General features: G+C 46.1%; 1 protein-coding gene across 3 annotated transcripts in view; it reads left to right on the top strand.

The window, feature by feature from the left end:
- Positions 1 to 22,274: 22,274 nt before the first annotated feature.
- Positions 22,275 to 26,423, top strand: part of MRPS33 (mitochondrial ribosomal protein S33) — a 23,880-nt gene continuing 19,731 nt past the window's right edge. For all 3 annotated transcript variants that reach the window (XM_073621835.1, XM_073621834.1, XM_073621833.1), the window contains exon 1: positions 22,275 to 22,421. In XM_073621835.1, the coding sequence (XP_073477936.1) occupies positions 22,334 to 22,421 (88 nt within the window). In that variant the 5' untranslated portion in view covers positions 22,275 to 22,333. The remainder of the gene's footprint in view (positions 22,422 to 26,423) is intronic.

Here is a 26,423-nt window from a genome sequence, read left to right on the forward strand (position 1 = left end):
TGAACTTTAGGAGAGTATTGATAGTCATAAAGTGAAATAAATGAGTGATAGCTGAGATATAATAAAATAAATATATGTGAACAATAGATTACAATTTTATCATGTGTTAGCTCTTATGCCCTGTACACACGGTCGGATTTTCCGACGGAAAATGTGTGATAGGACCTTGTTGACGGAAATTCCGACCGTGTGTGGGCTCCATCACACATTTTCCATCGGATTTTCCGACACATAAAGTTTGAGAGCAGGCTATAAAATTTTCCTAAAACAAAATCCGTTGTCAGAATTTCTGATCGTGTGTACACAAATCCGACGCACAAAGTGCCACGCATGCTCAGAATAAATAAAGAGATGAAAGCTATTGGCTACTGCCCCGTTTATAGTCCCGACGTACGTGTTTTACGTCACCGCGTTCAGAATGATCGGATTTTCCGACAACTTTGTGTGACCGTGTGCATGCAAGACAAGTTTGAGCCAACATCAGTTGGAAAAAATCTATGGATTTTGTTGTCGGAATGTCCGATCAATGTCCGACTGTGTGTACGGGGCATTAGTGTTCTTGGTGTCTTAGTGTATATATTGAAGATAACCTGATAGGAATAAAATTGGGTATATTTAACCTGGTGAAATAAAATTAAATTTGTGCACTTCAAATTGCATACACAATACTAATAAAAAAGTCCAGTAACTCTTGCAATGATTGGAGAATAAAATTAAATTTGTGCACTTCAAATTGCATACACATTACTAATAAAAAAGTCTAGTAATTCTTGCAATGACTGGAGAATAATGAGGTACAATAGTGCAAGTAATCTTTTCCCGTAGTCCTATTGCAGCTTCTTTAATAGTCTGGTCTCCCAGAACTCTTACCTCAATGCTGGCTATAGCATGCAGTCACCAATAGAAGGATCTCCTGACTTCCCTGAATAAAGGATGTGGTTCCTCTGGCTGATATATTGTATCCGTGTTTCTTCTCTGATTACAGCAGTTCGCTGTCCAATCGCACAGTACAGGGCGGTACCTCAGTGCAGAGGGAAGAAGGGAAGGGGAAGAAGGATCTCCAATAGTGTAGTATGTCAGGTTAAAAGATATGTTTATTAAAATAAATTGGCATAGACTCTTATACAAAACAAGTTTAAATGACACAGGGAACAAATTCGGCGTTGTTCCTCGCCTTCTCACGTCACTTCCGGTCACGGCTCTATCCGGCCAATCCCTACGCGTTACGTTGCGTCTCACAACTTCAACTGGGGAACCGGATTGTCTATTGGGCCAAGCCTTTATTACTAAATTCCGGAAGTAGTTGAGTGGCCATTTTATTGAGATTTGTTATAGGAATAAATTGCGGTCACTGTTTTCCTTAGTAGGTAGTCGACAATCAGGCAGCGGCATTGGGTGGTGGGGAGTGGCTTCTGTGTCCTTTCCTCCAAAGCTGCAGCCGTGCTACTCCTCCCCTCCTCCTAGGTGTCCAATAGGATCGCCTGTCCTTTCAGCCAATCAGGTGACAGGTCTTACGACCTGCTTCCTGATTGGCTGGGAGGAAGATCAGTGTTAAAATAGCGAATATTCAATCGCTATTGTAACACACCTGGATGGGCTCCGTTCGCATGTTCTGCGCCCTGAGCCCACCTTATTTTGAAGCCTATTAGAGCCTCTGGCTCTAATTGGTGCTTCAAAAGAATCTTTTGTTCTGGTTGTATGGTCTTATAGCAGCACCATCTTGGAATGCATTTTTTAGGGTGTGCCCCCCAAGTCTATGTTTGTCTGAAAGGGGCCAAACGCATTGGATAGAGGGGGCAGCGCCCATGCGCCCTTAATAGACGGGCTGGCCCTGTCCCAAAAGTCCCGCTGTAACTAATTATAAAGTGTGAGCTGGAGTTTGGCTTCAATTTGTTAGTGTATTTAACCACTTAAGCCCTGGACCATTTTGCTGGCCAAAGACCAGAGCACTTTTTGCGATTCGGCACTGAGTCGCTTTAACTGACAATTACACGGCCATGCAACGTGGCTCCCAAACAAAATTTGGTGTCTTTTTTTCCCCATAAATAGAGCTTTCTTTTGGTGGTATTTAATCACTTCTGCGGTTTTTATTTTTTGCGCTATAAACAAAAAAATAGCGACAATAATGAAAAAAAAGCATTATTTTTTGCTTTTTGCTATAATAAATATCCCCCAAAAATATATAAAAAATTTTTTTTTTCCTCAGTTTAGGCCGATATGTATTCTTCTACATATTTTTGGTAAAAAAAAAAAAAAAAAAATCGCAATAAGCGTTTATTGATTGGTTTGCGCAAAAGTTATAGCGTCTACAAAATAGGGTATAGTTTTTATGGCATTTTTATTAATATTTTTTTTTTTTTACTAGTGATGGCGGCGATCAGCGATTTTTATCGTGACTGCGACATTATGGCAGACACGTTGGACAATTTTGGCGTGATTTTGGGACCATTCACATTTATACAGCGATCAGTGCGATTAAAATTGCATTGATGTGACTGGCAGTGAAGGGGTTAACACTAGGTGGCGCTGTAGGGGTTAAATGTGTCCTAGGGATGTGTTCTAACTGTAGGGGGAATGGGCTAGCTGTGACACATCACTGATCATAGATCCCGATCACAGGGAGCTATGATCAGTGACACTGTCACTAGACAGAACAGGGAGATGCTTGTTTACATTAGCATCTCCCCGTTCTTCCTCTCCGTGAGACGATCGCGGGTATCCCCGCGGACATCGAGTCCGCGGGACCCGACTCACGGAGCTCCTGGCCGGCACGAACGCGCACCGCCGGCGGCTCACACGCGATGGCACGGTGGCAAATTTAAAGGGACGTACAGGTATGCCCATTTGCCCAGTCGTGCCATTCTGCCGACGTACATCAGCGTGCGCCGGTCGGGAACCGGTTAAATCTGGGTTATGTCTCACTAATACAGGAGGTGTGTTACTGGCCAAATCACCAGGTCACAACAGAGGGAAAAAGCCAAAGAAGATAAAACTAATGCAGCCACCACATCCAATGACTGGTATAGAAAAAACAATGGGTAGCGGAGCAGGTTATAGTATAATAGTAAGCAATGTAAGTTCATACAATAGTCCTTTGAGCATAAACAGCTCTGTTTGAGATGTACAGTCTGTATTGATAGGGCAGCCTTGTGAGGGGAGTTCAAGCCACTCCAAATAATGTTTTTTTCTCCAATGACTGGTAAGCTGCAATATATTAAATTTTTGTTTTTTGGGTTTAAAGGATAAGTTTGCCTTCCAAAATAAATAAATGCATATTTGTTTGCAGGTAAAAAAAATATGCAGTTATTTATTTATTTATGGAAGCCTATAAAGCAGTGGTTCTCAACCTTGCTAGTGCCGTGACCCCTTGATAAAATTTCCCAAGTTGTGGGGGACCCCTAACAGTAAAATTATTTTCGTAGCGTGGGTTGTCAGCACCCAAGGCAGGTCAAGTAATTTGCGCCCCTAATGAACATTTAGTGCTCCCTGAGTCCCTTCCACTCGTACAGTATTGAAACCCTTATGGTACATTTTAGGATCTACCACTCTCTCTTTGTTCTCTTTCTTTCTCTATCCTTATTTCTTGTTTTTTTCCCAATCCCTCTCACTAGCCGTCTTTATGTTCTTTCTCTTATTCTTTCTCTCCATTTTTCTTTGTTCCTCCCCCTCTTTTGCTCTCCCTTCCATGTATTCTCTATTTTTATTCCTTCTCTTACTCCTTGGTGGGGGGGAATGGGATGAGTGGCAGTGCAGGCGGGTAGTTGGGATGAGTGGCAATACTGGGGGGAGTTCTGATCAGCAACTTAGGTCCTCTTGATCAAGGTCATCTGCTGATCTGAGAACTGTAGTGGGGTCTTTTAATGGCAACTATAATCATAAGTAGTGTTACTCACTGTGTCTCTGACTTTGTGGTGTCTCGTAACAGTGACACCTATGCCAAAATCAGGAGATAGGGTCTCCTCCAGCCCCTCCTACTTTATATTCCTCACCAGTCAGCTGACCTCTAGTCTCTGTCCCTCAGCTATGCTGTGAACTGAATGGGCTCCAGGAACAGCCCTTCTGGGCAGCCGCAAAAAGGCTAGGAGAGCAGAGCGGGCTTCAGGAACAGACCAGGATTCGGTGACCCCTGACAAATCATCATTCGACCCCCGAGGGGGTCCCGACCCCCCCCCCCAGGTTGAGAACCACTGCTATAAAGCATTGCACCCGCAATCAGCAAATTGCAAGTACAATGGAGGAGCTTGCAGATTGTCAGTACACTGGTCTGCCCATACCTCTGATATGGGCAGACAGTTACTGAAGTCCAGGAAGCTCGATGGACTTTGAGAGCACTCACCATGGCCCTTGCAGTTCATTGAGAACTACAAGCCATCAGCCACAATGGCTGACGGTATTCATAGGCAGTTATTCACAGGGGGAGAAGATCCCCCTCCAGCTGTCACAGGGAGGGGGGAGAGGCTGCAGCTGCTTGAACATGTTACAATGTTCCGCACATTACTTTATGAGCCTATTTTATATACCCGGTAAATGCATAGATCCACAGAATTAATGAAAAATAAGCAGGGAGATTCTTGCACTGCCGGTCCTCAGGTACAGCTTTTTCTCCAGTGAAGAGAACAATGAGCAGCTTGGCATCAAATCTCACTCCATATCTGGCGAGCCTAGCCGTAAAAGACAGCAGTGTCTTAGAGCAGCGGTCCCCAACTTTTGTTGGCACCAGGGACCGGTTTTGTGGAAGAAAATTTTTTCATGGATTTGGGAGAAGGGGGGGGGTTGATTATAGCCTGCCTCCAGACACAGTCACTCACACAGTGTGTGGTGACTGCATTGTAAAACCGCATTGCACTGCTGTACATTGCCATGAAGTGTATGTTTTGTACACTTCAAATAAAGTTTGTAAAAAAAAAAAAATCAAATACCACACTGCCCCCTACTGCAGCTGGGAACAGACAGCTAGCTACTGGAGCGGTAAAGCACTTTGGCGGCTCTCTATTCTCTGTTCCCACGTGAATGTGTGCAGTCCAGTTCCACTGCAGGCCACTGACCGGTACTGGGGGTTGGGGACCTCTGCCTTAGAGGATCTCACACTGCAGATATACAGCTACAAGGCTGAAGGCACAGAAGTTTATAATCAGAGGAAATGCACTGCTACTTATTAGAAGGATATTAAGACAAAAGTTAAATTCTTCCGGGTACTGCTTAGGTAGAGCTGCACGATTCTGGCCAAAATGAGAATCACAATTTTTTTGCTTGGAATAAAAAGATCACAATTCTCTCACGATTCTCGCAATGTAAAATCTTTCACATTATACAAAAAAAAATGGGCTAACTTTACTGGTTAGTTTTTTTTTAATTCATTAAAGTAATTAAAAAAAAAAAAAAAAAACTGCATTTGAAAGACCGCTGCACAAATACAGTGTGACATCAAATATTGCAAAAACCACCTTTTTATTCTCAAGGGTTCTAAGTAATTTTCTAGCAAAAAAAATTATTTTAACTTGAAACCAACAAATGTCAGAAAAAGGTTTAGTCTTTAAGTGGTTAAACTTTTTTTACTTGCACACAGTCTATTCCATTGACAAATTGTTACAATGTTTATACTCGAGTTCAACTGATAAAGAATGTTTTGATTCTTGGCAGACTGCCCAGTTTTTCTCTTCCTTTCTTTTGAGGGCTGTGGCTTCAGAAGAGCAGAGAGAATTCTTTGCATAGAAAGAATTGTGAAACACTTTAGTCAAGATCGCGATAACGATTCTTGACGATTAATTGTGCAGCTCTATGCTTAGGTAAAATTAACATTTCTAGATGTTCCTTATAACATAACAAATACTCACTTTTTGAGTATAGGTCCATTTTAACTGAAAGCTTTGATTTTTTTTTGAGATGAGAAACATGATTAACAAAGTTAATTTTATAGAGATATGCTCGAAAATAATTCATGTAGTACAAAATGATGATGGATGCATGGGTTTGTTATTGTGTGGGGAGACTATCTACAATGAACGCAGTAATCGGATAATAATGCTTGTCTTATATAGGTCAGATATAGATTCTTTGGTGATCTGCCAATAGCAAGCTGGATTTTTATATAATACATCTTCATTGCTTTAATAAGTGATGCAGCTAAAGAAAAATCACACTAGTAATTATCACAGCTTGTTGTCTGATTGTTATGTAGATCTAATTACTTTAAACAACTTAACCCCTTCATGCCTAAGCCTTTTTCTGACACTTGTTGCTTACAAGTTAAAATCTGTATTTTTTGCTAGAAAATTACTTAGAACCCCCAAACATTATATATATATCTATCTCTATATATTGTATAATGTGAAAGATGATGTTACGCCAAGTAAATAGATACCTAACATGTCATGCTTTAAAATTGCGCACGCTCGTGGAATGGCAACAAAACTACGGTACTTAAAAATCTCCATAGGCAACGCTTTAAACGTTTACCAGTTTAGAGTTACAGAGGAGGTCTTGTACTAGAATTATTGCTCTTGCTCTAACGATCACGGTGATACCTCACACGTGTGGTTTGAACACTGTTTACATTTGCGGGAACGACTTATTTATGTGTTTGCTTCTGCGCGCAAGCACGGAGGGATGGGGCGCTTTTAAATTTTTAAAAATTTTTATTTTTACACTGTCCTTTTAAAAAAAAAATTGATCACTTTTATTGCTGTCTCAAGGAATGTATGAATCATGAGTCACATCCCATGTACTCGTGCTGCTAAGACAGTAATAACTAACCTCTGCTTGATTGCACTAATCTGGCTGAGTGTCAGAGAGTGGCGAAGTTACTCTGCTGCATTGCAATGATTATTTTATCACGGTTACGTTACGGTTCGTTTTTGAGGTTGTATTGGAGATGCGTAAAGAGAGATCACACAAACACTTGTAAGTATAATATGTAACCACTTCAGCCCTGGAATAATTTACCCCCTTCCTGACCAGTGCGTTTTTTGCGATTCGGCACTGCGTTGATTTAACTGACAATTGCGCGGTCATGCGACGTGGCTCCCAAACAAAATTGACGTCCTTTTTTTTCCCCACAAATAGAGCTTTCTTTTTGGTGGTATTTGATCACCTCTGCGGTTTTTATTTTTTGCGCTATAAACAAAAAAAATTGCGACAATTTTGAAAAAACGCATTATTTTTGACTTTTTGCTATAATAAATATCCCCAAAAAATATTTAAAAAAAACATTTTTTTTCCTCAGTTTAGGCCGATACGTATTCTTCTACATATTGTTGGTAAAAAAAAAATCGCAATAAGCGTTTATTGATTGGTTTGTGCAAAAGTTATAGCGTCTACAAAATAGGGGACAGTTTTATGGAATTTTTATTAATATTTTTTTTTTACTAGTAATGGCGGCGATCAGCAAATTTTTATCGTGACTGCGACATTATGGTGGACACATCGGACATTTTTGACACATTTTTGGGACCATTGTCATTTATACTGAAATCAGTGCTATACAAATGCACTGATTCCTGTGTAAATGACACTGGCAGTGAAGGGGTTAACCACTAGGGGGCAGTGTAAGGGTTAAGTATGTCCTGGGGAGTGTTTCTAACTGTGGGGGGCGTGTCTATGTGTGACAAGTCACTGATCTCTGCTCCCGATCACAGGGAGCAGAGATCAGTGACACTGTCACTAGGCAGAACGGGGAGATGCTTGTTTACATTAGCATCTCCCCGTCCTTCCTCTCCGTGAGGCGATCGCGGGTATCCCCGCGGCGATCGAGTCCGCGGGACCCATGACCCGACTCACGGAGCTCCCGGCCGCAATGACACGGCGGCAAATTTAAAGGGACGTACGGGTACGCCCATTAGCCCAGCCGTGCCATTCTGCCGACGTACATCGGCGTGCTCCGTTCGGAAACCGGTTAATTAAGTAATAACAGATAACAAATGTAATAATATTAGAAAATATGACAAGAATACATAATTAAATTAAACTAAAGCTGCTGTTTCACAACGGAGTCCCACCTGCTTTCGCAGCGTCGCAAAAATAACCAGACCAGACACATGCATGATGCAGCTCTGGAGACGAGACTGAACATTTCAAGTTTTAGCTGTAGTATATATAGGACTTGAATGTAAGGAAATCACCAACTCCCAGCCACCTCCCCTTGCAAGCGACAATATGACCTTTTAAGGACTTGATCAGTTTGTAATGACATTCCTTTAGTATAAAGTCATCTAAGGTAACTAGACTTTGGAGGCTTGCTTTCTTAGATATTGTGAGACAACTTTAATAAGGAAATATGAAATATGCTATTTCCCCATCAATTATAGAGCAGCAGTCCCTGTGCTGCCAAGAGAGCAATAACCAGTTGCTGCTTGAGTGTACAAATCCAGCAGAGTGTTAGAGAGTGAGGAAGGCTCTGCTTTGACCTTAATTCAGCCTCTGAACACTGCAGTGATGGAGCAGTATGGACCACAAAAGGAATCCTATGTTGCTAAGATAACCAGCTGCTACATGAATGTGTTTACCTCGCTGAGTGTCAGAGAATGAGGAAGGCTCAGTTACCTTGTAATGACCCTAAAACACCATGTAAACACTGAAATGATGGAGCAGCATGGCTTGCAAATGACATCCCATGCCCCTGTGATGGTAAGATAGTGATAATCAGTTGCTGTTTGATTGCACTAATCTGGCTAAGTGTCGAGAGTGAGGAATGCTCTGTTACTTTGTAATGACCCTAAAACACCCTGTAAGCAGTGCAGTGATAGTGGAGCAGGGATCACAAATGATATTCCACACCCCTGGGATGGTAAGATAGTGATAACCAGTTGCTGCTTGATTGCACTAATCTGACTAAGTGTCAGAGAGTGAAGAAGGCTCTGTTACTCCTCTGTGAGTCTAATACACCCTCCAAACACTGCAGTGATGGAGCAGCATGGACCACACATGACATCCCATGCCCCTGTGATGTCAAGATAGTGATACCCAGTTTTTGCTTAATTACACTAATCTGGCCAAGTGTCAGAGAGTGAAGAAGGCTCTGTTATTCTGCTGTGACTATAACCCACCCTCTGAACACTGCATTGACCACAAGTGGCATCCCTGTGCTAGAGAAATAGCAATAACTGACTGCAGTACAGAATTCCATTGGTGATTTGACACCTGAGAACATGCAACTGTAACTAAAATATTAGTGTTTTGGGATCTGACTCTTTTATAGTCAAATAAAAGGTGGAATTTGACTGGTTCAGGCAACAAAAGATTGGCTTGTTTTATTTAAAACTCCATATAAGGCTCTAGAAAAAGCATATTGATAGACTGGGCCCCCTGGCGTTTCATCCTTTTTTTTTGTCTAGCAAGGATTTATTTTTCTTTTATTAAAAGATGTTAATTCCACTGTCATGATTCAAGACTGTGCATTAACATAACAAAAGATGTACAAAACAAGAGATTTCAATTAACTTCGATTCCATTTTATACTTTTTTTTAAAGAAAGAAAATGTTCTTATTTACGTAGATACCAATATAAATTAGGATCAAAGCTGTTCAATTAACGGGAATGAAAGGAATTCCTGCCACAGGGGTTGATAACTGACACTCGGGTCTTTCACATAAAGACATGAAAAGGTTTGAAGAACAAGCGTGCTTTTGAAGGAGCCTTTGAATGGAACTTGTCAGAGCAGAAATATGGAGCAGTTGGTGGAGCATGTCCTAGGTTTGTCACCCTTTTCCAGTCTTTTTAAGCATCACTGCCCTGGGCCAGACAGGTACAGTGCCTAGCAAAAGTATTCACCCCCTTGACATTTTTCATGTTTTGTGGCCTCACAACCTGGAATTAACATGGATTGTTTGAGGATTTGCATCATTTCATTTGCAGAACATGCCCAGAAATTTGAAGATGTTTTTTTTTTATTGTGAAGCAAACAACAAATAGGACAAAATAACAGAAAAAGTCAATGTGCATAACTATTCACCCCCTAAAGTCAATACTTTGTAGAGCCACCTTTTGTGGCTAACACAGCTCCAAGTCGCTTTGGATAAGTCTCTATGAGCTTACCACTGGGATTTTTGCCCATTCCTCCTTGCAAAACTGCTCCAGCTCCTTCAAGTTGGATGGTTTGCGCTTGTGAACAGCAATCTTTAAGTCTGACCACAGATTTTCTATTGGATTGAGGTTTGGGCTTTGACTAGGCCATTCCAACTCATTTACATGTTTCCCCTTAAACCACTCAAGTGTTGCTTTAGCAGTCTGTTTGGGGTCATTGTCCTGCTGGAAGGTGAACCTCTGTCTTAGCCTCAAATCATACACAGAGTAGTACAGATTTTTCTCAAGAATATCCCTGTATTTAGCACCATCCATCTTTCCCTCAACTCTGACCAATTTCCCAGTCCCGACTGCTGAAAAACACCCCCACAGCATGATGCTGCCACCACCATGTTTCACTGGGATGGTGTTCTTTGGGTGATGTGATGTGTTGGGTTTGTGCCAGACATAGCGTTTTCTTTGAAGGGACACCTGGCTGCTAGGCTGCCTGAGGCCCATCCAGAAGCAAGAGAAGCAGCGTAGGGTTGGGACTGCAGGATTGGAGTCCAAACGAGTTGTGAAGGTTCAGCCAAGCGGGGAACCAGTTGTGGTCAGAGGCAGAGGGGAAGCTGTCGCCACTAAGGGACCATCCACCTTGTTACCGGAGACTACAGTGAGTAAGCTGGAGCCAGTACCAGAGCAGTTTTCTCACCAGCCAGGAACAGTGAAGGAGGAAGCTTCAGCAGATGTCAAACCAGGGACCCAGCAGGACAGCAGGTGTGACGCTTAAGATCATCGAGTACCAAGCCAGGGACCCAGCAGTACAGCAGGGGTGACGCTTGAGGAGCATCGAGTACCAAGCCAGGGACCCAGCAGCACAGCAGGGGTGACGCTTGAGGAGCATTGAGTACCAAGCTAGGGACCCAGCACGTTAGCTACTGTTAGTGACTGTTACAAGATTTGTTGCCCTAGGAGACAGCGGTCCTACCTATACAGAAGTGGTATCCAGCTGGAAGCCTTCCACTGTATAAATTTATATTGCATCTACTTAAGTGTGTTCTGGCCCTAATCCTCTCTCCCACAATTTTGTTAGAAGCCCTTTTACATTGACAGCACAGCCACGTTAGCGGTAAAGCGACGCTAGTTTTAGCAGCGTTTTACCGTCGTTTTAGAGTCGCTTTTACGCCGCTAGCAGCCGAATAAAGGGTCAAAACTGGCCGCAGGCGCAGGCTTTGCAGGCGCTTCGGTGGCGCTGCCCATTGATTTCTAAGAGCAGGGCCTTTTTAATAGCGGTATTTACACTGCTCCTAAAGCGTCCCAAAGATGCTGCTTGCAGGACATTTTCTGAAGTCCTGCCAGCAAAGCGCCCCAGTGTGCAAGCACTCGGGCTTCCACACTGGGACTGCAGATGAGGAATTTTCCTGGTGCTTTACAGGCACTTTTTTTATTGCTGAAGCGCCTGAAAAACACCTCCAGTGTGAAAGGGGTCTAATGCCCTGTACACACGGTCGGACATTGATCGGACATTCTGACAACAAAATCCATGGATTTTTTCCGATGGATGTTGGCTCAAACTTGTCTTGCATACACATGGTCACACAAAGTTGTTGGAAAATCCGATCATTCTGAACGCAGTGACGTAAAACACGTACGTCGGGACTATAAACGGGGCAGTAGCCAATAGCTTTCGTTTCTTAATTTATTCTGAGAATGCGTGGCACTTTGTGCGTCGGATTTGTGTACACACGATCGGAATTTCCGACAACGGATTCATCCACACGGTCGGATTTTCCGATGGAAAATGTGTGATGGAGCCCACACACGGTTAGAATTTCCGACAACAAGGTCCTATCACACATTTTCCATCGGAAAATCCGACCGTGTGTATGGGGCATTAGAGACAATAAATCTCTTTTGCATTCAAAAAGTGTCTGGCGCCAATCACTCCATCTTGCATCACACCCACCATGCCTTATAACCCACGCTACAAAGATGGATGTTGGCTATCCCTGACTCTGGAGGTCACCATTAGGCCTTTGGAGGTCCGGGACCTTGCTACATCATTGTAAAGGGATTGACATTTTATAGGTTGCGCAACTCCATTTACAATACCTGGTCACTTCACTGTGGAAACACACTAGGCGTTACAACAACCACTCTATTTATTTATTTACACTTTGTATAAACAATTTTATATAAAGGTGTTTTTCTGTTTATTTACACCAGGGATCTCAAACTGGCAGACCTCCAGCTGTTGCGGAACTACAAGTCCCATTATGCCTCTGCCTGTGGGAGTCATGCTTGTAACTGTCAGTATTGCAATGCCTCATGGGACTTTTAGTTCTGCAACAGCTGGAGGGCCACCAGTTTGAGACTCCTGAATTAAACAGTATAGAAGGATGTGCTTTGCTCATATTTCATATCTGGGGTTTACAACCACTTTAAAGTTTAATGTAGAACTAAAGGCAAAACGTTTTTCATTTTGGATAGAGTATGGGAGGGTTATAACCCCTGCAAGTTTTATTTATTTATTTATTTATTTCCAATTTGTGTCCCATTGGGGAGATTTTCCTTCATTTCCTGTCCCACAGCCAAAACAGGAAGTGAGAAAAATCCATCCCTGGTTGTCACCAGAGCTAGTGTCCTTTTGGAACCCATGTCATTCCTGTTCTATATTTAGAATGGAACATGTAACATGTTTCAGCTCCTGCCACCTCTCCCCCCAGTCCCAACCTCTGTGTGACAGCGGGCAGGGGATCTTCTGTCACAATTCAAAAACAGAGTGGCCATACAGGACTCCGCCCAAACGGCCGCATCATTCATTCAGTTACTGTGAATGAATAGATCACTACTGTCAGCCACCACAGCTGAGGCCTTGTAGTTCTGAACAGATTGTGATGAGCACTCTCATAGTTCATTCACAAGCCCTGCAGCTTGTACACAGACAACCCGTATTGGAGGTATGAGCTGAAAGCTGCAGGGCTTGTCTGCAGAAGCAAGACATTGTAACCCTGATCCATTGATCAGGGTGCAATGCTTTCCAGGCTCCTGCATAAACAAATAAAAAATGCACCCTTTTTTTCTGCAGAAATATGTACATTTGTTTTTTTTTTTTTTTTTTTTAAAGTGAACTTATCCTTATACCTTTGCAGCGAGGGGGAACTGCACTGCATAGGTAGTTTTGACAATTCACCGGAGTTCAGCATTAATGCACAAATCCAGGAAAAATGTACATGGCCTTGAAAAAGTATTCACACCCCTTGAAATTTTTCACAATTTGTCATGTTTCAACCAAAAATGTAAATGTATATTATTGGAATTTTATGTGATAGACCAACACAAAGTGGCACATAATTGTGAAGTGGAAGGAAAATGATAAATGGTTTTCACATTTTTTTACAAATAAATATGTGAAAAGTGTGGTGTGCATTTGTATTCAGCCCTCCTGAGTCAATACTTTGCAGAACCACCTTTAGCTGCAATTACAGCTGCAAGTCTTTTTGAGGATGTCTCTACCAGCTTTGTGCATCTAGAGAGTGAAATTTTTGCCCATTCTTCTTTGCAAAATAGCTCAAGCTCTGTCAGATTGGATGGAGAGCGTCTGTGAACAGCAATTTTCAAGTCTTGCCACAGATTCTCAATTGGATATCAGCAAGGAAAGGGTATTCTGAGTTGGTTCACCATCAAAGATTATAACACGGGAGTTAACAATCAAACATCAGCAAGCAGTGGTATTGTAGTAATTAACTGATATAATTAACAAGCTGCAAATAATAAATACGTAATATTCCACCTCAGTCTAAAGCCTCATACACACGATAGGACTTTGTACAAATTTTCCCATGGATTTTTGTACAAACGGCGTTGGCCATAAGTTTATATTGCATACACATGGCAGAACTTTTTCAGCCAACTTTCAACAAATCACGTGGTTTTTCAGCTCTTTACCACCACCCTTTGGTCAACTTCTGTATTGTTGTCTGATATTGTGTCAATCTCGCCGCTTTTATCGGCGAGATTGACACCTTGCGAGCCGGGTTCACACTGGTGCGGGGATCCGACTTGGCCAGGCACTATTTGGTATGAATCTTGAGGGGGAACTCCACGCCAAATTTTAAATTAAAAACCGGCATGGGTTCTATCCAGGAGCATACCAGGCCCTTAGGTCTGGTATGGATTTTAAGGGGAACCCCTACGCCGAAAAAAACTGCATGGGGTACCCCCCAAAATCCATACCAGACCCTTATCCAAGCACGCAGCCCGGCCGGTCAGGAAAGGGGGTGGGGACGAGCGAGCGCCCCCCCCCTTCCTGAGCCGTATCAGGCTGCATGCCCTCAACATGGGGGTGTGGGTGCTTTGGGGGAGGGGCGCCCTGCGGCCCCCCCCACCCCAAAGCACCTTGTCCCCATGTTGATGAGGACAAGGGCCTCTTTCCGACAACCCTGGCCGTTGGTTGTCGGAGTCTGCAGGCGAGGGGCTTATCGGAATCCGGGAGCCCCCTTTAATAAGGGGGCCCCCAGATCCCGGCCCCCCCACCCTATGTGAATGAGTATGGGGTACATCGTACCCCTAACCATTCACCTAGGGAAAAAAGTGTCAATAAAAAAAACACACTACACAGGTTTTTAAAGTAATTCTATTAGGCAGCTCCGGGGTCTTCTTCCAACTTCGGGGGTCTTCTTCAGACTTCGGGGGTCTTTCTGGCGTCTTCTCCCGGTGTCCGGTTCTTCTCCGTTCTCTCCGGCGTCTTCTCCCGGTGTCCAGTTCTTCTCCACTCTCTCTGGCCTCTTCTCCCGGTGTCTGGTTCTTCTGCCGGCTCCTCCGCTATCTTCTGCGGCTCTTTTGCGTCATTGTCATAAGTCATTGCGGACCACTCACACAGCATTACAGAGGGAGAGAGCGTCGTGTCAACATCGGAAGAAGAGAAGAGGGAAGAAGACGAAGCAGAAGTCTGGGCCACCACTAGCAAAAGAGCGGCAGAAGATAGCGGATGAGCCGGCAGAAGAACTGGACACCGGGAGAAGACACCAGAGAGAGTGGAGAAGAACCGGACGCCGGGAGAAGACGCCAGAGAGAGCGGAGAAGAACCGGACACTGGGAGAAGACCCCCGAAGTCGGGAGAAGACCCCCGGAGCTGCCTAATAAATTACTTTAAAAACCTGTCTAGTGTGTTTTTTTTTTTATTGACACTTTTTTCCCTCGGTGAATGGGTAGAGGTACGATGTACCCCATACTCATTCACATAGGGTGGGGAGGCCGGGATCTGGGGGCCCCCTTATTAAAGGGGCTCCCGGATTCCGATAAGCCCCTCGCCCGCAGACCCCGACAACCAACGGCCAGGGTTGTTGGGAAGAGGCTCTTGTCCTCATCAACATGGGGACAAGGTGCTTTGGGGGGGGCGCAGGGCATGAGGGCTTGCGGCCTGGTACGGTTCAGGAGGGGGGGGGGCGCTCGCTCGTGCCCACCCCCTTTCCTGACTAGCCGGGCTGCGTGCTCGGATAAGGGTCTGGTATGGATTTTGGGGGGACCCCCACGCCGTTTTTTCAGCGTGGGTGGTTCCCCTTAAAATCCATACCAGACCAAAGGGCCTGGTATTCCCCCAGAGGGGAATTCCCTCTCGCGCCCATCGCAGTAGGAAAATGTGTTTTTCCTATTGCAGCCAGCATGAGATGTACAGTACCCTGTCGCCGAGAACCAGCGCAATGGGATTGTACAAAAGTCTGATGGTTTTGTGTACACACGATCGGACTTTGCTCCATCGGACTTTTGTTGCCGGAAAGTTTGGGCGTTCGCACGTCTTCACCTGTTGAAGACTCATTTGGCTGTCGTCCCTTCTGGTCCCTGATCCTGCTTGCTGTTCCACTGCGCTAATTCTACAGTTTCCTGATTTCCTGGCCTGTCCTGAAGTACGCTGATCTCTGGCTCCCTGATGTCCTTGCTTGTCTGACTCTCTGTTCTGGTTACAGAACTCTGGCTATGATTTGACTACGTTTCTCTGTTTACCTTTTACTATTATTAAACAAGTGTGATTTGAACTGCACTTCTGTCTTGATCTGATTCATGGTTTCTGACAGGAGGCCCACCAGGCCCTGGTACAAGCACAGACCTGGCAGGAGCAGATGCTGGTGCAGACATTCCCTGTACAACAGGAAACAAACCGCTTCCTGAGTGAACAGATAGTGGGATTACAAAAGGCGGTGATCCAGCAGGCTGAAATAAAAGGCGACCCCACTGTCAAGAGTGACCTGCAAAAGATGAGATGATAGCCTCAGACGATGTGGAAGCATACGTAGCGATGTTTGAGCAGGTTGCAGCAAGGAAAGGTCTGGCTGATAGACTGGGCAGATGTACTGACTCCTTTCCTGACCGCAGACCCCCAACAGGCATACTGTGACTTGGCCCCTGAATCAGCATGGGACTATAAGCTGTTGAAAGTAGAAATCCTAGCAAGGCTGGGAGTGACTGTCTCTTAAAGGGCAAACTGAGTCCATAGCTGGTGCTTTGACAAGGCTAAGCATGCCCGTACACAGCTGTACCACCTGATGCACTTGTTCCAAGGCTGGCTAAAACCTGAGGAAAAGACACCCACTCAGATTGTGGAAAGAGTCGCACTGGACCGTTTCCTGCAAGGGCTGCCTAGGGAACTCCACCGGTGGGTGGCTCACACCGAGCCTCAGTCCCTGGATGAGATGGCTGCTGCTGTCGAGTGCTACAGTTGTGTGGAAAGTGTTCAGGAGAGTCCCTCTATTAACAGAGAGCCGGCCGGTTCCAAGGAGGTGTGTTCCATCACTAAGATGGCACCTGTTGAATGCATGGTGTCTGCTCGGGTACCTGACACTGCTGCCAGGAACACCCCAACGCCAAATACTCCTGAGAGTCGGCCAGGAGAACGGGCACCCTGTGAGGTTCGCTGTTGGTCCTGCCAACAACTGGGTCGTATGGCGGCCCAGTGTCCAAGGCGGAACGAGCCAATGGAATGTGACATGGCTCAATGTTTGCTTTTTCCATTGGTTCCATGGAAAAACCTAAGCCCGCTTGAGAGTGTGGTGCGGGTTAATGGACAAGAGGTTGTAGCACTTCTGCTTTCGGGGAGTGCTCTGATCAGACAGGTTTTGGGGAAAGCTGATAACCAGGAAAAAGATTGTGGTCTCTGTACATGGGGTTGTCAAGGACTATCCAATGGCCCATGTAACCCTGTCCACAACAGCAGGAACTACTACACTGAGAGTTGGGGTGATGCCGGGGTTACCTCATGATTTGCTAATTGGGCGAGACTGCCCCCAATTTTGGGACTTGTGTGAACAAAAGTTCAAAGGTTAAGGGGTCTCTCCTAAAAAGGACAACCCCCCATGTGAAGTGTTTACCTCCTGCAACACAGTATTAAACAGTAAAGAAATGTGTCAGATGTGTGTACCTTCTGGAGCTGACCTAGGTCCCCTAGAGGTGTTTGTAGGATTGGAGGCGGAGAGTTCTCCCTCTGGGCTTGACTTGTCATATCTTGGGGGCTCCCAAGGTGATTTCTTTGGTGGTCAGAGGAAGGACTCTTAGTTGATCCCTGCCAGGGAACCAGTCACACGGTTGAATGGTGAGCCACAGCATCCTGGGGAAGATGTGCGCTCTCCCAGAGTTGCTGTGCATCATACTTTATGCTACAGGGTAGCCAAAAATCATAAAGTGCTTAAACATGGGCATAAATCATTAGCAAGGACCCAGAGGGGGGTTGCCAAATGGTCTGCCAGTGTCAGAGAGTCTAAACCAGGGCATTAAGTGCTGGTGGTTGGGCCTACTGTAGAGAGCAGGTGTCTCACGGAGAGACAGGAACCCTGTGATAGTAGAAAAGGTCGGCGCTATTCTCAGTGGTAATGAGGGTAGAATCTGTGCTGGTGACTTCTCACCGTTGATGCTACCGGATGACCACATTGAGGACTGCCTGGCTGAGTTTGAAAAAAATTGGCATTGTTTAAAAGGTGGCCCAGAAACCGCTGAGCTGAATTAGTGCAACCGCTCCTCACAGAGGAGTACCAGGAAATGTACTGCCTATGGGACCGGATAACAATATCTATGATAGGATTACAGCAGCAATCCGGTCTAGAGATGCTGTGGATTCAGAGTAGGAAGGGGGCATAGACCTGGAAGCGTGCATTGGAAAAAGGATGCCCTTTCCCAGGCCTATGGCTATTGTAGTATAAATTGTCCAGCCCTGGGCCTGGAACGGGGGGGGGGGGGGGGATATGTAAAGAGTCAGCCTGGGAAGGGTTAATAAAACTGGGTAAGTTCTTCCCTTTCAGGCCTGCTTATTAGGCATCTGGTCAGAGAGGCTGGGGGGAATGGCTGTTGAGTTATCAGAGCTGAGAAGAGCTTGAAACTGGAAGGACCCCTATTGCCTATGACTTGATCCTGCTAGGTGAGCTTGCCTAAATTGGGAATGTACTATGTTATATGCTGTGGCTGGGATGCTGAGCGTTGTTTAAAATGGACTATCTTATACGGCCAAGAAGAGTTGTTTTGCTGTTTTGAACTGCTTATGAAGACAAAGCATGTCATTTTTTCTGTTTTTGCTGAATAAAGCCTTTTAAGTTGACTAAACTGTCTCACAGCTGCCTGTTAACCCCTCAGGACCTGACAATGGACACAGCCCGCTCTCCTCTATGACTGCCCTTCGATCCGACCTGCCAGACAGATGGGGAATAGATCCCTCATACATCTGTTTTTGGTGGACAGGATCGGGTCAGATGGCGGCAGGTGTCGGACAAATTTAGACTGGGGGGGGTAGCCTAACAAAGGGAGGGGGGGGGGACTTATAGGCAGGTAGTTCAGCAACCGTCAGCAGTCAGTAGTACACATGTGCTAAACATTCTGCTGGCCAACTCATTGGGGTCCAAAACCTTGCATTGGAGTGCTCTGGGTAGTGTCCCTTTAGGACTTGTTGCATGGAAAGGTAAAATGTTTAGAGACAGCAAGTCTGTCTGTTTGCATGCAGTATATAGTTTGCCAAGGGCCATTCACCAATCCTGTATATGCAGAGACTTGCCAGGCACAAAGGGCTTCCATCTATCTTTCTAGTGGCCTCTTCAGTGTGCGGATCTTTACTGCATGGCAGCCTCCCCACAGTCCAGGTTGCAATCACTCTGCTTCCTCTGCTCCCTAATAAAGGTTGCTTGCTCACTGTCTTTGCTGCACTCAGGTGGGTCATAGTCTGTCTCAGTCCTGGTCCCCCCCCAGAAAAAAGAGCCTTATTCCTCCTTCAACCCAGGTAAAGTACTGCAGTCCCTCCCCTTTGACATTTCTCTCTTGGGAATTGTAGTTTTCCAACCAACCTGTGGTATAGCTGTCTCTCTTGCAAATTACACTTCCCACAATCCTCCTCGATTTCCTCAGCATCTCTCTTGTAATCCATGTCCCCCTTTCGGGCCACCTTTGAGTGGATGGAGGCAGGATTAACACTTGGGTTAGCACATGAGCGTTAATGCATGCTGTGCCATGCGTCGCATGTATTGCATTAAGGCATCTCATGGGCTTGCAATGCACAGGAATGGACTTTTTTTTATATTCAGCATTTATTCCAATGCAGTACACCACAACGCACAGTAGGGAGTTGCCATGTATTACAGTGCGTTGCACGTTATGTGTGTTGGAGCTGTGTTGTCTTTAGTAGACTGAGGAAAACTTGGAACTTCTGGCAATGGTTTTTATTGTGGTGTGTGTGTGTGTGTGTGACCCCCCCCCCCCGTCCTGGAGATCCCCCATTCTGTGTCCAGGTGGCACAGGAGCAGGAAGGGAGGGAAATCTCTCTAATGGGGGTACACACTCAAAAATTAAGGCTGACCATACTCTAAACCAGTGGTCTCCAAACTGCGGCCCACAAGCTGGATGTGGCCCTTTGAATGCCTTTATCTGGCCCTTGAAGGGGTTGAAATGTCTAAACATTTATTACCTTTAATACTTTCCTTGCATTGAGGTAAAAATGTTTAGGTGTCAGCATTGCCCCCTCAGCCCCCCTTTGCTTACCTGAGACCTCATTCGATCCAGCACCGTGCACGTCTGCAGATCTTTTCTCATCCCACTTCCGGGACTAGCTGGCTTTAATGGGGCACCGGGAGCCATTGGCTCCCATTACTGTCAATCACAGCCAGTGACGAGTAAGCAGGGGCGGGGCTGAGTCCCGCTGTCTGTCAATGGACGCAGCAGTGGGACTCGGGTGCAAGCACACAAGAGTGCCCCGTGGGGGCACTGGACAGAGGGCAGGGTCCAGGAGCGCCGGCGGGGGACCCAAAAATGCGATTCCATTACACAGAGTAGGTAAGTATAGATATGTATGTTGTTTTTTTTTTTTTTCCTTAACTTACCTTTACAACCCCTTTAAGGCACTATTCCCACTGATACCAACAATGGGGCACGATTCCTCCCACTGACACCATAAATGGGACATTATTCCTCCCACTATCCCACTAACACCATCAATGGGGCACTATTCCTTCCACTGACACCATAGATGGGACACTATTCCTTCCACTGACACCATAGATGGGACACTATTCCTTCCACTGACACCAACGATGGGGCACTATTACTTCCACTGACACCAATGATGGGGCACTATTACTTCCACTGACACCAATGATGGGGCACTATTCCTTCCACTGACACCAATGATGGGGCACTATTCCTTCCACTGGCACCAACGATGGGGCACTATTCCTTCCACTGGCACCAACGATGGGGCACTATTCCTTCCACTGACACCATAGATGGGACACTATTCCTTCCACTGACACCATAGATGGGACACTATTCCTTCCACTGACACCACAGATGGGACACTATTCCTCCCACTGACACCATCAATGGGGCACTATTCCTTCCACTGACACCACAGATGAGACACTATTCCTTCCACTGACACCACAGATGGGACGCTATTCCTTCCACTGACACCACAGATGGGACTCTATTCCTTCCACTGACACCACAGATGGGACGCTATTCCTTCCACTGACACCACAGATGGGACGCTATTCCTTCCACTGACACCACAGATGGGACACTATTCCTTCCACTGACACCACAGATGAGACACTATTCCTTCCACTGACACCACAGATGGGACGCTATTCCTTCCACTGACACCACAGATGGGACGCTATTCCTTCCACTGACACCACAGATGGGACACTATTCCTTCCACTGACACCACAGATGGGACACTATTCCTTCCACTGACACCACAGATGGGACACTATTCCTTCCACTGACACCACAGATGGGACACTTCTCCTTCCACTGACACCATAGATGGGACACTATTCCTTCCACTGACACCATAGATGGGACACTTCTCCTTCCACTGACACCATAGATGGGACACTTCTCCTTCCACTGACACCATAGATGGGACACTTCTCCTTCCACTGACACCATAGATGGGACATTATTCCTTCCACTGACACCATAGATCGGGCACTGAAGTACAGTAAACTGTCGTTTAGCCTAGAAAGTTTGGAGACCCCCACTGTAAACGATCTCCATTAGCTATGTAGCACAGGGGTCGGCCTGCCTTGATACAAATTGAATGGATTGTTTAGGCTTGTCCTCATAGAACATTGTTTTGGCATAGCTCCCAACTGTCCCTGATTTCGAGGGACTGTCCCTGATTTGGAGCAATGTCCCTCTGTCCCTCATTCCTCCTCACTTGTGTCTTATCTATATAGATTTATATAAAATGCACTTTTTAAGTATCAAAAAGTGTTTTCCAGCACTAAACCTTTCATCTGATTTCTAAATTGCTGCATTTGTAAATTCCAAAAGCCAATATAAAGGAATAGTAGTGGTAAAAAAGCACTTGTGAGTTTAACCAATCTTGTTTTTTCTTTGTACAATTCTCCTTTAATGGGGAGTGGCAGGGGTGTGTCCTATGCCTGAAAACTTTTGCTGATAGGTGTCCCTCATTCCCATCTCAAAAAGTTGTGAGGTATGATTTTGGTAATGCTAACGGAGAACGTAGAATTAGATTGTATGGTGTACAGACAACTTGTCAGAGATCTTATCATCTATTAGAAATCAGAGTCATTTGTCAAACAGAAAACATGTTTCTTAGATTTAGCAAGGAACAATGTATTCCACATCCCACATCCCTTTATCATCCAGGACTCCAGGTTCTCCCTCTCACCATTATACACTATGTCACAGCACAACCTTCCATCTCCTCCTGCTTTTTTCGCACCCTGACGTCACGAAACGCAGTGTGGGCGGGAACTGCATTGCCTGGCAACCCCCGCCGCTCTGCAGGCACGCTTTGCAGTGGGCGGGCCGCTAATTGACAGCCGGAGCTCACTGCGCATGCGCCACGTGCACTGCCATAACCCCGGAGATCCTGCGACTGCTTCCGGGTCGGACAGGCTGCATGGCGCTGTAGAGAGGTCACCGGGTAAGAAAATGGCCCCTTCCTGTTCTGTAGCTCCTGTTGTCACCCCTAAGGGTATATTCATCTTTATAGGGACAGGCGTGGCACCTACTTTGTTTTTGGGTTGGTAGAGGGGGGTTATGTCATTGATTTATCCATATTTATAATGAATCTATAGCTGCTGTGGAAAGGGAAAGTCTTGCAAGAAGAGATAAAAGTTCCTTTCATACCAGCACAGCTGTGGTGTGTTCAAGGAAGGTGTGTTGCTTTTACCCGATGTACCACCACAGACTGAAGTGTGCGGGTGGCAATTCTGTGCTACAAAACCAAGTGCGCTAAGGAAGGTGTGTTGCAATGACATTGAGAATGATTGGCACCAGATTGCACCACTGTATGTACCACACAGCAGTGCTGAACAGATCCTCTCTGCTGCGCTGCTCCCTAACGTCCAGCCGTGGAGCGTGCACACCTGTGCAATGTGTTAAAAGAAAGTAGCAAGCCTTAGACACATGTAAAATGCAATGCATCAAAATGCACCACATAGACGTGAAGCACCTTTCGGCCCAATTCACACCTGTGTGTTCTGGGAACGTGCTACAAACATGTGTTGTGCTTTCGGTGCCATTAATTCTTAAAGCGGAGTTCCACCCAATTTTGAGAGGTGGTCTTGAACAAAAGACCACCTCTCCACCCCTCGTTTTTAGATAGTTATAAACAACAAAAAAAAGTACTTCTGATCCAGCCGGGCCATGGCCGAGGAAGTCACATTCTCTTCTGCGGCGAGCCCCCCCGTTGTCTTCTGGGACATGTGTCCCCAAAGACAAGCTGGCCATTCACAAAGCACTGCAGGACTCATGCATGCGCAGTCGGAAACCGTCAGTGAAGCTGCAAGGCTCCACTACCGGTTTCCCTTAGTTGGTTTAGCGGCGCCTGCACCCGACGGCTGGAACACCGTTTTAATGGCACCCCAAATGCAGTTTGCAGATGTACATTTTGCTGGGCGAAGCTCATTGCCTGAAAAGTTGTGGAAGGTTCTTTGGCACGCATAGGGCAGCACATTCAAGTAAATGAACTGCCATATGTGTGTTGCATGAAAAACACACACAAAAAGGCTTCTACGAATGTGCATTCCTGCTACGCCTAGTGGAAATGAGGTGGCCTAGCCCTGTTCACACCTGCATGTTCCAGAAATGCGCAAAAACATGCATTGTGCTTGGGGTGCCATTTATTTCCTAAAGGAGTTGTGTAAAGTTCAGGGTTTTTCACCTTAATGCGTTCTATGCATTAAGGTGAAAAACCTTCTGTGCTACAGCTGCCCCCCTTTCTTACCTGAACCTGATCGTCCAGTGACGAGTACGAGTCCAGACGCTGTCTCTGTCCTCATTGGATAGATTGATAGCAGCAGGAGTGTCCTTTTTAATGATGCCCCAAATACGGTTAGTGGATGTATGACAAAACGTGCAAGGCTCACTGCCAAAAAAAAAAAACAATTTGAGAAGCTACTTTTGTAGGCTCATTTGTCATGCTATACTGTTGTGAAGCAAACACGCAAAAAACAAACAAATAAAAAAACCACATAACTGCTTCATGCACGTGTTAATGGGGATTTAGAGCTGATTTGTTGCATGGCACCTGAGTAAACAGCGTGGCGTATGATAGAATTAGGACTGTGACCGTTATCGCACACACACGTGAGGGTGGCCAAGATCAGCATCCTGGAAGACCCTGCAGGGCAATGTAGTCACCACCTGGTTCACAGCTGTGTGTTTTCCCCTGATGCATTTTTTTGAAAAGGACTTTTACAGGACTTTTTTCCTGCAGCAGGTTGCGGTTTTGGTTCCATAGACTTCAATGGAAACGTTTTAAAAAAGCATAAAAAAAAACGCAGTGCTTTTGATGCATTTTTGCTGTTTTTTCCCCCAAGACAACAGACACTTCCCAAAATTGCAAAGCACACCAAAGGTGTGTGAAGAAAAACCACATCCGGAAAATGCATCAACCTCAACCTGCATAGATGTAAACCCAGGACTATGACTTGAGCTGAACCTGTAAACGCTTATTATGCTGTGCAGAAAAAGAGGACTGAAAACAAGTATCAATACAAGATGTGATGCTACATTTTTATTTTCTCCATGGAAGGTTTAAAGTGGTTGTAAACCATCCCATGTACCCAGTGAAGTGTCCAGCACAGGGGTAGGCAACCCCTGGCACTGGTGCCGCAAGCGGCAAGCAAAGCCTCTTTTGCCAGCACTTGACTCCCTACCCATCAGCAGAGCAGTGCAGGGAAGTGTCAGTGAGACACTAATGCATTTCAATTTCAGAATTCCCCACACCGCACCTGCACTGAGGGGGGAGGCACTGTGCCCCCACACGTTGTAAAAGATGGGAAACGTTGTTTAGTTCTCTAACTTTGCTGTAGCTGCGATCGTCAGCTTTTGTGATGGGGAAGAGATTGGGTGCAGTTCTGCTATGGGGGCTGGTCCCTGTTTCCAGGAGGAGGACTGTCTTGGCCACTGCTAAAGCCAGTCACAGTCCTGCTAGCCCAGTCCACCATCTGGAGGAAGATGACTCACTTGGTTGCCACTACCAATCTCAGAAAGAAGGGATTTCACTGTAATTGAGAAAACCACAATCAGGTGACAGTTTGTGGAATTACTTTTGAGCTTTTGGGAACTTTGTTGAAATTATTCCTGAACCTTTGTGTCACTTACTACTGAACCTCTGCACTCTGTGTCCCTTTAAGCCACAGCCAGTATTCGGCACAATGAAAATCCCACCAAACCACTTTTTCTCAGCTGCGCGGGCCCAACTTATGATCCTACACACCGGCCCACTGCTTTCACAAAATGCCCCTGACCCGAGCTTATCATTGCGCACCCATTCCAGATGCTTGTATGTTACATCGCATACATCACATACAAGCATGTGGGCTGGATGGGAGAGGTGGATCAGCAGGATGAGTGTGCCAGGACAGGTAGATGTGTCCCATCTCTATCTTTCTGCAATATCACGCATATCATGGATGAGAAGAGGGTGCAGTGGTGAAGCAGATGTGCAGGGAGGTACAATGGTTGAAGAGATGAGCAGGGGGGGGGTTCAATGTTGGGCCAGATGAGCAGGGGGGGTTTAGTGTTGGGCCAGATGAGCAGGGGGGGGTTTAGTGTTGGGCCAGATGAGCAGGGGGGGGTTCAGTGTTGGGCCAGATGAGCAGGGGGGGGTTCAGTGTTGGGCCAGATGAGCAGGGGGGGGTTCAGTGTTGGGCCAGATGAGCAGGGGGGGTTCAGTGTTGGGCCAGATGAGCAGGGGGGGGTTCAGTGTTGGGCAGATGAGCAGGGGGGGGTTCAGTGTTGGGCCAGATGAGCAGGGGGGGGGGTTCAGTGTTGGGCCAGATGAGCAGGGGGGGGGGTTCAGTGTTGGGCCAGATGAGCAGGGGGGGGGGGTTCAGTGTTGGGCCAGATGAGCAGGGGGGGGGTTCAGTGTTGGGCCAGATGAGCAGGGGGGGGGGTTCAGTTTTGGGCCAGATGAGCAGGGGGGGGGTCAGTTTTGGGCCAGATGAGCAGGGGGGGGGGTTCAGTTTTGGGCCAGATGAGCAGGGGGGGGGTTCAGTTTTGGGCCAGATGAGCAGGGGGGGGTTCAGTTTTGGGCCAGATGAGCAGGGGGGGGTTCAGTTTTGGGCCAGATGAGCGGGGGGGGGGTTCAGTTTTGGGCCAGATGAGAGGGGGGGGGTTTCAGTGTTGATCCAGATGAGAGGGGGGGTTTCAGTGTTGATCCAGATGAGAGGGGGGGGTTCAGTGTTGATCCAGATGAGCAGGGGGGGTTCAGTGTTGATCCAGATGAGCGGGGGGGTTCAGTGTTGGGCCAGATGAGCAGAGGGGTTCAGTGTTGGGCCGGATGACCGGGGGGGGGTTCAGTGTTGGGCCAGATGAGCGGGGGGGGGGTTCAGTGTTGGGCCAGATGAGCGGGGGGGGGTTCAGTGTTGGGCCAGATGAGCGGGGGGGGTTCAGTGTTGGGCCAGATGAGCGGGGG

The sequence above is a fragment of the Aquarana catesbeiana genome, linkage group LG03 (genome assembly GCF_042186555.1).
Source record: "Aquarana catesbeiana isolate 2022-GZ linkage group LG03, ASM4218655v1, whole genome shotgun sequence".
Lineage (NCBI taxonomy): Eukaryota > Metazoa > Chordata > Amphibia > Anura > Ranidae > Aquarana > Aquarana catesbeiana.